Raw genomic sequence first — 12184 nt, 5'->3', positions numbered from 1 at the left:
ACGGTGTGGGACTTCCAGTGCTTACACTGAGGACTTCTCAGGCACAACAGGCCAAATGCTCAGGCTGGAGGAGTGGCTCATGTGGTACAGCACCTGTTTCATAATCACAAAGCCGTGAGTTCAAACCTCAGTACTGCCAACAAGAACAGACATCCTGTGGGGAAGACCACAGTGTTTCTAAGGTGCCTCTGGTGCGAAGAACTTGCAGGCTGCAGCTCAGAGGGCAGCCAGCACTGTGCCCAGGTTCCCTGAAGGAAGAAGGCAGGCAGGTGCAGGGAGAGTCCTGCGGCAGGTGAGCAATGACACTGGGTCAGACGCTCTTCCCTACACCCCTGCTCCACACGCTGTGCTGATGTCTCCCCAGCCTGATGCAGCACGGGCCTTGTACCCAAGGGGGCTTGAGAACTCTAGGTTCTTCTGAGAGCGCAGACAACTGGGAGGACTGTGCAGAGTGGGCTTGGTCATCATTGTTGGAAGCACCACCAGGGCTTCCCGGGAGGCGAGGCTGGGGTCGGAGGGAGTCCCTGTGAAAAGGAGACAGATGGTCTCAGTGCCCCCAGCAACCCCTGCGCAAGGAAAGGTCAACCTGCTCTTGGCAACCGAGGTAGGCACAGGGCAGGGAGAGGAAGAAAAAGAAGTGGAAGGGGCTCCCCAGCAGCCTTTCCTAGCTACAAACAAGCTCTTGGCACATCATGTGTTCTGGTCCTGGCCACACTGCTGCAGGATGGCTGGCCAAGCTTGTGTTTCTAGGGGGTGTAGAACAAAAGGGTACAGATTGAAGACCCACCCAAGGAAAGTGGCAGGTGCTGGGGGTTGAGGTTTCAAAGTGAAGCAGGAGGGGCTGGGAAGGTAGCTCAGTGGTAGAGCTCTTGCCTTGCATGCCTGAGGCCCTGGGTTCGATTCCCCAGCACCACATAAGCAAAAAGAAAAAAAAGCCGGAAGTGGTGCTGTGGCGCAAGTGGTAGAGCGCTAGCCTTGAGCTGAAGAGCTGAGGGATAGCGCCCAGGCCCAGAGTTCAGGCCCCACGACTGGACCCCCCCCCAAAAAAAAAGAACAAAGTGAAGCAGGAAAGCACCATCTAAGCATGGAGGAAAGGCAGGAATAACTTGTTTTAAGATTCAGATTCTGGGGTAGAGGCGTGGCTCAAGTGGTACAGTGCCAGCCAAGCAAGCCAACTAAACATGAGGCCCTGAGTTAAAACTCCAGTACTGGAGTAAGAAAAAAAAGTTCTCCTTGGCCAGGATCCAGTGCCCCATGCCCATAATCCTGGCTACTCAAGAGACTGAGATCTGAGGATCATGGTTGGAAGTACCCTGGGCAGGAAAACCCCTGAGACTCTTATCTGCAATTAGCTACCTGGAAGCCAGAAGTGGAGATCTGGCTCACTAGCCTTGAGAGGAAAAAGTCAAGTGACAATATGAGGCCAGTGCTGCCACATACACAAAAACAAAGGGTCCGCCAGGTTTTTCTTGGGGTGCAGGAGAACATCAGGACAGATATTTCTACCGCACGTCTAAAGAACCACATAATCCTGGTGGGAGAGGGCGGTCAGCAGAGAGGTGGTCTTGGTGTACATCTGCCCCAGAAGGAGCATCCAGTCCCTCCTGGTGGGCAGCTAAGGCAGAGACACTGGAGAGGGCACAGTAAGAACAGGGGCTGGGGCCTAGTCCAAGCAGGGAGTACTCAGAGCCTGCTGGGGGCTGCAGAACCACAAACCTGGAGGACTCAGCCTCCCAAGCATTATGGGAAAGTTGAGCTGGAGGTGGCTCAGGGAGGCCAGGGCTGGAGAAACTGAGCTTTCAGGTGGGAAATCAGCTGACACCCTCACAGGAGACCCAGGTTTGTGCCCGCAGCATGGAAGAAGTCTCTGTCCCCAGGAAAGGGAGGAAACACCTTGGCTGGGCAGAATAAAGGGTTGGTATCTCAGCACAACTAGGAAGCTACAGGGGCCTCAAGGCTCAAGGCGGGTCCCTGGGGACAAGGAGCTGTCCAGAGGCTGAGCAGTCAAAAATAAACTACCAGAGCCAAACAAGTGATAGGAGCCTTAGACAGCCTGCCTGCAACCAAACAAGCACAAACAGCCAAAATGTGGAGTGATGTTACAGTGCCCTAAGGATATACTGGTTCTCATCACAAGAGAAAGATATTAGAATGGGTAACTTCCCCACGAATAGACTTTCCCATCCTGCGGGCTTCAAACCTCCATCCTCGGATCTCAGCCTCCCAGTAGCCAGGATTATAGGCCTGGGCCCCAGCAAATAAGGGCTGAGTACCTGGGTGGGGTAGGGTATCTCCACATGGGGTTCAGGGAGGTGGGATGGTAAAAATGCTGTCAGACCCCACAGAAGTGAGGGGCCTGAAAAAGAGGCTGCTGGGAGGTGCGGATGGGGAGGGGAAGCACCACTCGCGCCCAAGATGACAGATGGACGTAACAGGGCCAGTGTGCTTCATGGCACTGAACTGTCTGCCCACAGATGCTAAACTACGCCAGCTGCTGGTGGCTCATGCCAGAGCTATGCAGGAGACTGAGATCTGAGGATCCCAATTTGAAGCCAGCTGGCGCAGGACAGTCCATGAGACTCTGCTCTCCAATTAACCAGCAAAAAGCCAGAAGTGGAGCTGTGGCTTGAGTGGTTACAGCCTTGATAGAAAGCACTAAGGCCAGTGTCCAAACCTTAAGTTCCAAGCTCCAGTACCAGCACTAATAGCAAAAACAATAAAAGCCAAATGGCTAAAGTGGAAAAGTCTGATGCTATGTGTATTTTAAACATACTTTTTTAATGCAAAGAAAAGGGGGGAGGGAGCTGTGGTATAGCTCAGGAGTAACACAGGTGCTTAGTGTGCATGAAGTTTTGGGTTCAATCTCCAGGACTAGAATGAATCAAGAGTGAATAAATTGTCGGGTGCCGGTGGCTCATGCCTGTAATCCTAGCTACTCAGGAGGCTGAGATCTGAGGATCTCGGGCAGGAAACTGTGAGACTCTTATTTCCAATAAACCACTAGAAAACCGGAAGTGGCACTTTGGCTCAAGTGGTAGAGCGAGCGCTCACCTTGAGCTGAAGAGCTGAGGGATAGCACCCAAGCCCAGAGTTCAAGCCCCATAACCGACAAAAAAAAAAAAAAAAAGAGTGAATGAATGGTAAAAATGCAAAAGGGAGAATAAGGGGCAAAATCAATTCACCCTGGAATCTGCATTTGAACCCATTTATCTGGGGCTCCTTGGGCAGAAAACCCAAGTCCCAAAGGACATAAAGCCTCTCCCCCTGGGGGAGAGGAGGCTAGGAATGTGGCTTAGTGCTGAGTGCTTGCCTAGCATGCATGAAGCCCAGGGGTCAATTCCTCAGTACCACATACACAGAAAAGGCCGGAAGTGGCGCTGTGGCTCAAGTGGTAGAGTGCTAGCCTTGAGCAAAAGAAGCTCAGGGACAGTGCTCATGGTCTGAGTTCAAGCCCCAGGACTGGCAAAAAAATAAAAAATAAATCTCCCCTGAGCTTATAGCCTGAGAGATGATGCCAAGAGGAAACATGTGGGCCTCTGGCAAATCTTCAGAGCCCAAAACAAAAGGAGATTGGAGGCAGGGACTGAGGACCCAGGGGCCGGGCTGGGGAGGCTGGAAGAACAGGCTCCACCAGTGTCTCTGGAGACCAGGACTTGAGAATGGATGAATCACCAGACAGGAGGTGGCCTCTGTCTCCCTAGTACCCAGCTCTGGGAGCCCCAGGACCAAGGGACAACACACTGGCTAAAACAAGGGAATGCCGGGGGCTGGAGGTGGAATCTGAGCACCCTGCCTTCTTCCCACAGAGCAGTCTCGTGACCATCTCTTTCAACAAGATTCTGAGAACACAAGCCCGGGCAGGGAGTGGAGTAGACAAAGATGAGATTCAAGTAGGATGTACATCTATTTTCCTGTGCACTTCAGACACCCTGGGGGGGGGGGGCTAATGATTATACCAAGATGCAGAGAAAAACAGAGCATGTGGCCTCTGAAAACAACCCCATCCCAGAAGGGCAAAGGGCAGGTGATCTCTGGAGCTACCTGCCTATGAGGCATCTGGGAACCAGGTCTCTTCTCTGCCCTGGGGCCTCAGTTTCCTCCCCTTGGAGAGCATCAGGTGGATTCACCCCTGCAGACTTCCTAAATGGCCAGGATGGGGTCAGCAGGGAAGGACCAGATAGTGCCAGAATTCCACTGGCCAAAGATACCAGGTGGGGGTGGGGTGGGAGGGTGGGATCCTAAGCCCCTCTGCCTCTGTGTTGCCAGGGTGGCTTGGGAGGAAACCACAGGGTAGGGCAGTCCTGCTGGAGGAACCTGGAGGAGCCAGGGCTACCTACAAGGTGGGAAAGAGGGGAGGGGGAGGGAAGGAGGACAGCTGTGACACAGGACCAGGTCACACCTGGAGCCCAACTGGGCCTCAGCAAACCATTTTCCTTCAGTCGCACATGGCTTCTGTCTGGGCTCCTAGGGCATGTTTCAAAGTTATGAGTGCTGGGGAGACTTGAAGGACTCACAAGAAGCTCCCAGGAGATGGCAGCATTTGTTTTTACTTCTGTGAACCCCCCAGGGAGAGCTTCACAAAGCTTCGGCACACTTAAAAGGTCCCCAACACCCTCAATGCCTGTGATAACGTGACAGCCCCAAACCAGGTTGAGAGTAAGCACCACCTTGATAATTCAGGTCCTAGCAAAAGACCAGGAACCCACAAAACAGCCACCAGGTGCCAGGTAGCAGGGTGTTCCCTGATGCTATCAGAAAATCCAGCCCAGAGACCAGAGTACACCCCAGAGACCCTCCTTCACCAAGGTTGGGCTCACCTACCTGACACACCCTTCGGCTCAAGAATTCCTGCAGAACCTGGGGCCTCAGAAGCTCCTGGTGGGCAGAGGTCGATGGACCAGGGCTGCAGAGAATCGATAGGAGCATAGTCCTCTAGCTGGCCTCTCTTGAAGAGGTCCAAACAGCAGGCAAGAGACAGCCTGAAGCTCCCACCTTCACGGAGGCGGGCACAAGGGGTGCAGAAGAGACAGTCTAGGGGGATCGAAGGCAATCCCCACATCCCCCCTCTACGACTGGCATTCATCTGGCATTTTACTCAACTGTAAAGGCATTGACTGCCTTTACAGAGAGTAAGTCCATTTAAATAACTACACACAAACACACAATCTCCACACACCTCTCATTCCACTGCCTCTCTGGAGTATTCAGCCCGTAGGGACTCAGAGCACGCTAGGTTCCCAGGATGCCTGCTTTGGCCAGCTTTAACCATGTGTTTGCACCAACACCTGTCTACAGACAGATCCACCTCGTTTACCATTTTTGTCTTGGGTGAGGGAGGCGACCCCAGATGGTGAGGGCTGTTTTCATTAAGCCAGATATCACTCCTGAGAAGAAGAGGTGGAGAGAGCAAGCCATCTTTCTCTAGAGACTGAATGCATGACTGGAATATTACAGAGACCTGAAGACTTTGAGGACCAGGAGAGACTGACTCCCTGATTACTCCTCAGAGTAGATAAGCATGCAGCCCTCCTGGAGAGCACTTACTCAGTAAATCCCAGTATTTCACCTTTTACCCACTAATGAACATGTGACAGATTTACACACATCCTTAGCTTTACACACTTCATGTTCTATACACTATCATAGCGGGAGCCAGCGGCTCACTCCGGTAATCCTATTGGTCAGAAGGCTGAGATCTGACCATCCCAGCTTGAGGCCAGCCCAGCAGGAAGGTCAATTCTTATCTCCAAATATCTAGGAAAAAACTGGAAGAGAAAGTGTGGCTCAAGTGGTAGAGTACCAGTCTTGAGTGGAGAAAAAGCTAAGGGATAATGCCCAAGCCCTGAGTTCAAGCCCCAATACCATCATTAAAAAAAAAAAATACTATCAGGCCTCATAGGTGTAAGGTATATTAAATAGGTAGGTTTTATTAGGTAGCCCATGAAGAGAACACCATGCGCTATTCAGGCAGGAGAAGAAGTTTATTTACCGAACTGCTGCCCACGCCAGGAAGGGAAAGGGCGACCCACCCCTGGGCCAGAACTTATCTAGACCAGGGACAGGAAGGTGTGGCCACACTGGATCCAGATGAGACCTCAGAGTCTGGGACCCTCCTAAGGTCAGATGGGAGGCATGTGATCAGAGATGGCCCAGGATGTGACCTAGCAGGAGGGGAAGGTGACTAATTCCAGGTCTGTCAGTTACCTAGGTAACAGATCCCTGTTCAGACCTTACAATAGGTACCAAGGATGCTAATCACACAGAGTAATCTCCAGCAGCGCTAAGTGGGTGGGCAATAGGATCCTCATTTCACAGAAGTGCAAGCTGAGGCTTGAGAAGCTAAGTGACCTACTTAAGGAGGCATATAGCTAGTAAGGACCACAAGTGAGTTCTACCCAGGGCTTGCTTGTTTCATTCCCCAAACCAGTGCCCTGTATCCTGTTGGGGTGCCATCTGCTGTAGCAGAAGGATTAAGTTTAGCCCAAGGCACTGAACCACAACACAGGGTGTGGAGTGTCCAGGTTTCCTAGGGACACAGGTCTGTAGCAGTCTGAGTGGTAGAGCTTTCACCAGCACCAGGATGCTCAGGGAATACACCACAGTCCCCCACGGCCCAAGATAAGGAAAGGCTGGCCAGCCAAGCTCAGAAAGAGGAATCTGAAGGAGAGAACAAACTTCTTGTTTTTAAAAGATAAAAATTTAAGGTGGGGGAAGGGGAAGGGCTTGAAAGTTCTAGGAACACTAGCTTCAGTAAGAATACCAGGCCTCGGCCTCCCCAGACAGCTTGGAGATCAAGTCTTCAGTGCACTCTAGGCTGTGTGACCTTGGCTGAGTCCCTCAACTTCCCTAAGCACCAGTTTCCTTCCCCCTAGAATGGGATTATCAACCACACCCAGCCCAAGAGGGGCTGAGGATTGTACACCAGCCACTCTGCTTAGTTAGTGCTTAAGAGATTGTGCAGGGTGCCTGGTGCAGTGGCTTCAGGTAGGAGGAGGATCTAGAAGCAGTAAGGTGCCTGGGAAGGTGGCTCAGTGGTAGAGTGCTTGCCTAGCATGCATGAAGCCCTGGGTTCAATTCCTCAGTGCCACATAGACAGAAAAAGCTGAAGTGGCACTGTGGCTCAAGTGGTAGAGTGCTAGCCTTGAGCAAAAGAAGCTCAGGGACAGGGCCCAGGCTCTAAGTTCAAGCCCCAGGACTGGGAGGAGGAAGAGGAGGAGGAGGAGGAAGAGAAAAGAAGGAAGAAAAAGAAGAAGAGGAGGAAGCAGCAACAGCCAGAACATAGAAGAACATAAATGTTTATAATATATAAAAGTATATAAGTTAATAAGCATTACCAAAAACAACCTAGTTCAGGTATTTCAGAAGCGCCTACCATACAAATATATTAAAATGCTACTTATTACCTTTTCAAAAATGAAGTGGCTCTCTGGGCACCAGAGATCCCAGCTATTCAAGAGGCTGAGATCAGAGGATCAAGGTTCAAAGTCAGCTTGGTCAGGAATGTCTGTGAGCCGCTTATCTTCAATTAACCATCAAAAACCTTAAGTGGTGCTGTGACTCAAGTGGTAGAACACCAGCCTAGGGCAAAAGAGCTCAAGGATAGCACCCAGGCCCCAGAGTCTAAGCCCCAGAACCAGCACAAAAAAAAAAGAAAAATTGGCTCTTGTAGCTGATGAGCAATACCCTTTGGCTCTTATGGAATCAACATCTACAAGCCCCCACCTACATCTGACATTCTCTTCTCCACTCTAGCTAAGCGCCCAACAGTAACCTTGCCCATCATTCTGATGCTGCCTAGCCTAATTTTTTCTACAAAGTACTTAGCCTTTTCCCCTGTGCACATCTGCCAACTGGAAATCTCCCTCAGAACGTAAGCTCCAATCCCTGCCCATGTCAGTGCCTGCTGTAGAGCAGGTGCCCAAGGAATTAAAAGACCCAGAAAGTTGATCTGTGTTCCCAACAGAACACCCAGTGAGCTCCTAGGAGGCTCACCTGGTGAGAGGAGTTGCTCAAGACCTCACAGAAATGGGGAGGCAGCGGGTGCAGACCTCGAAAGCACCCCGGTGTCTTCTGCTCAGGTCTCTAGTCCACTCACCCCACAGACCAGGGCTGTGGACACCCCATGCTGATGTCAGGTCACACTGCAGTGAAGTGTCCATTCCCAGCCACTCCTCTCACAGGACATCTTTCAGATCCCCTAAACTGAGCCTTGAGATTCTAGGGCAACCCCCCTCAACCAACACACACACACACACACGCACACGCACACGCACACACATACCAGCCTGGCTGAAATGTTTATCTCAGCAACAATGCCAGCCTGTGGTTCTAAGCCAAAGAACTGCCATGATGCTTCCAGAGGGAAACTCCTTGTAACAGCCAGGGGCTTGAGAAATACACACCAGCTGTCCTCAGTGTCCAGTCATGGGGAAACCTCACCAAAACTCCATTTGTTGTTTTTAAGAATCGGACTTGGAGATCTGGGAGTGTGACTCAGTGGACAGGGAACTTACCTAGCTTACCTGAGGCCCTGGGTTCCATCCCTAACACTGCAAAACAACAAAGCAAAACAATCCAACAACTCAGAGAAAACAGAACTTGTTTTTTTGTGCCTGTTGGAGGGCTTGAACTCAGAGCCCAGGTGCTGTCTCTTAGCTCTTTCATTCAAGGCTGGCTTTCTACTCCTTGAACCACAGCTCTACTTTGAGCTTTTTAGTGGTTAATCCAAGATAACAGTCTCACTGACTTCCCAGCCCTGGCTGGCTACAAACCTAAATCTTTAGGATTTTATACTCCTGAATAGCTCGGATTACTGCGGAAGCCACCAGTACCTGATTGGCTCATACAACATTCTTATTAGGCTTGGGGTTCAACCCTGTTTCTGGCCATAAATGCCAGCTGCAATTAAGGAAAGGTCATCTCTAAAGCACCTCTCCCCTGCAGCAACATAGCAAGTGTTAGAAAACAACTACCCACAGACCTAAGACAGATGATTCCAGGCTACATATGTCATTAGGAACCTGTCATCTGGGACACAAGAACGGAGCCTGAGTAGATACAAAACAAACAGCTCCATCTCCACTCAGCCACCTTTCAAATTTACATAGTAACAACTTCCATCCTCCTTAACACTCAGCCTCTGCTTGTGTGTGTGTGTGGTGTGTGTGTGTGTGTGTGTGGTGTGTGCTCATGTGTGTGTACTAGGCTTGAACTCAGGGCCTGGGCAATGTCCCTAAATTTTTTCACTCAAGGATGGCGCTCTACCTCTTGAGCCATAACTGGCTTTTTGGTAGTTAATTGGAACTAAGACTCTTACTGACTGTCTTGTCTGGGCTGGCTTTGAATCATGATCCTGAGATCTCAACTTCGTGAGTGGCGAGGATTACAGGTGTGAGCCACAGGTACCTGACTTCCACTTATGTTTTAGTCAGGGAAAATGTTACCAGGACACAGCTCAGGAGAGTGGAGACAAACAGATAGAATCACAACTTGTAGGAAAGAGTTCCTAGGGCTCTGACAGGTGATTCAGCAAGCTTGCAACAAGAGAAGCCTAGGAACGAAGCTCTCCTCCATGAAAGACCTCACTATCTAAGCTAGGAACTTCACGGACACCACTTTTGAACGATCACATCCTTGCCTGCCACTGTGATTATGTCCACTGTATAGATGGGTAAACTGAGTTCCAAAGATATAAACTAACTTGCCCAAAGACTCCTATCGGGTTTTGTTTACGAGCTATTTACTCTGACCACGCACCAATGGCTCATCCCTATAATCCTAGCTACTCAGAAGGCTGGTATCTGAGAGTCATAGATGGACACTAATCTATTAGGGCAGGAAAACTTCTGAGACTCCTATCTCCAAGTAACCACCAAAAGGCTGGAAATGGAGGTGTGGGTCAAGTAGTAAAGTGCCAGGCTGGAGCAAAAAGTGAACGACAGCACCAAAGCCCTCAGTTCAAGCCCCAGGACTGGCACGAATACACCCCCCCCCACACACACAAAAGCATCCACCACCAGTGGCACAGGGGGCATCTGGGGTACTACCCAGAAAGAAAGAATTACCAGGCAAGGAAGTCTGTCAGATCCTTAGCTGGTAAGTTCCCCTGATAGGTATTTTGTGCCGGGTTTTGGAAAAAGATCAGCTTCAGCACCGAGACTAACATGCATGACCACAGCTCAACCCGCTCCCCGGCTTTCTCTCACCTGTGAGGACAGATCACGCCTCACCCCGGGGGTGATGTACGGCTTCCAGGAAACAATGTATGCAAATCTCAACACAGCAGGTGAATGATAAATTATGAATAATAATGTGCCCTCCCCCAGCTTTCCTAGGGAAAAAAAAGAAGTACTGAGAACTTCAAATTGATGAAGCCAGAGTCTTTGCGGAAAAGCCTTTAGGTGTCCATCTAAATTACTTCCTCTTCGGATCCAACCGGATCCCTCGCGCTACCCACACCCCCAGCTCTAACGTGGAGTGCGGGAGGGTGGAGATGGCCGAGACCCATCGAGATGGGCTGGGCTGGGCGCCCGCCAGGAACAAGGTAACAACGCCTTATCACTGGGGCGGGCGGCGAACCAGATGCAATCAGATCCCAGCGTTTGTGTCTCCAACCGCGGCGATTTCTCTCTGCATCACCCGGAGTTCAAGTGTGCGAGAAACGCGGCCTTCTCGGGGCTCCTCGCACAGGCAAGGGGCCGACGTCCCCGCGGGCGGCGGCGGCGGCCACCGGGCGGCCTTCCTCGGGACTTCGTGCGGTGCCGGAGGGGCCACAGGTGCGGGCTCCGGGGGCCGCCTGCAGCTCGCGCCCCGCCGAGCCCCCCGTTCCCACGCAGGCGCGGCCTTGACCTCTCGCTGCAGCCCAGTCCGTGGGAGGCGGGGGAGGGGGCTCATACCCCAGAGCCGGGGAGCCCCGAGATCTGCCCCGATGCCGACAAGCTGCAAGTCCGCGTCCCGCGCGCCCCCCGGCTGCGCCCGGGGCTCCGCGCGCGCGGCCAGAACTTTGCCACCCGCGATGCCGGCCCCGCGCACCCCGCGATCCGGGTCCCGGGCGCTCGACCCCGGCGGTCCCCAGCCACCTCGCGCCCTCCCCGGCCCTGCGCGCACCTACCCGGCTGGCGGGCGTCGTCATCCGCTCCCGAGGAGGGCGCCCCGGCGCCGAGCCGACCGCCGGGCCCCGGCGCGTACGCGCACGGCTCGCAGGCCGCGGGCCCCGGGAGGCGCGCGGGCCCGGCCCCCGGAAAGCAGCTCGGCGCCGGCTCGCCCTGCGCCGCCAGCTGCCGGACGCGCTCCCAGGAGCCCGCGTCGGCCGCCCGCATGCCGCCTACCCGGGGGGCTCCGACGGCGGGCAGCCCGGCTCGCAACCCCGCATCCGGGCGCCGCCGCGCGCTCCGGCCCTCGGCTCTCCGTCCGGCCGGACGCCCGGCCGTCCGCGGCCGCCGCACGCGAGGAACCGGGCCGCGAGCCCTCACGTGGGAACGACTCCAGTCCCGCCGCGACCCCTCCCGCCGCTTCCGGGCTGGCTGGGGCCGCCGGCCCCGCCCCGCCCCTGCCACGCCCCCTGCGCAGGCCGCGCCCCCGCCGACCGCCTCTGGCCACCCCTGGCTGCGCCGGGCCGCTGGCTGCGCCCGCAGCCCCGTCCGGCCCCGAGAAATCAGAGGTCAGGGAGGAAGGTGGTGGGTGCCCCGGGGTCGGAAGTGAAAGGACGCGACCCCGAGTGAGTGCACGGGGGAAAGGCGGCGGCCCCGCCTCTCCCTCTACGAGGTGGCCAGGAGAGGGCAGAGGGACTGAGCCGAGAAAGGTGACAGCCTGAGCCAGACCTTTCCTTCAGTCTTTGCTCCGAAACCCTCCCTCCCTCCCTTCCTTCCTTCCTTCTTTCCTTCCTTCTTCCTTTCTTCCTTCCTTTCTTTCTTTCTTTCTTTCTTTCTTTCTTTCTTTCTTTCTTTCTTTCTTTCTTTCTTTCTTTCTCTCTCTCTCTTTCTTTCTTTCTTTCCCAGTACTGGGGTTTAAACTCAGAGCCTGAGCTGCCCTTCAGCTTTTACACTCAAAGCTGGCACTCTACCACTTGAGCCACAGCTCCACTTCCAACTTTTTGTTGATTAATTGGAGCAAGTGTCTTGTGAACTTTCCCACCCAGGCTGGCTTTGAACCATGATCCTCAGACCTCAGCCTCCCAAGTAGCTAG

At 53.4% G+C, this 12184-nt stretch overlaps 1 protein-coding gene across 1 annotated transcript in view; it reads right to left on the bottom strand.

Moving 5' to 3' along the window:
- Window positions 1-11318, bottom strand: part of Kazn (kazrin, periplakin interacting protein) — an 85262-nt gene extending 73944 nt beyond the window's left edge. The window contains exon 1 of the mRNA XM_013022299.1: window positions 11111-11318. Within this exon, the coding sequence (XP_012877753.1) occupies window positions 11111-11318 (208 nt within the window). The remainder of the gene's footprint in view (window positions 1-11110) is intronic.
- Window positions 11319-12184: the final 866 nt, after the last annotated feature.

This window comes from Dipodomys ordii, unplaced genomic scaffold, assembly GCF_000151885.1.
Source record: "Dipodomys ordii isolate 6190 unplaced genomic scaffold, Dord_2.0 Scaffold61, whole genome shotgun sequence".
NCBI lineage: Eukaryota > Metazoa > Chordata > Mammalia > Rodentia > Heteromyidae > Dipodomys > Dipodomys ordii.
Note: the sequence above shows the minus strand (reverse complement) of the source record. Positions and strands in the feature narration are given on the sequence as shown.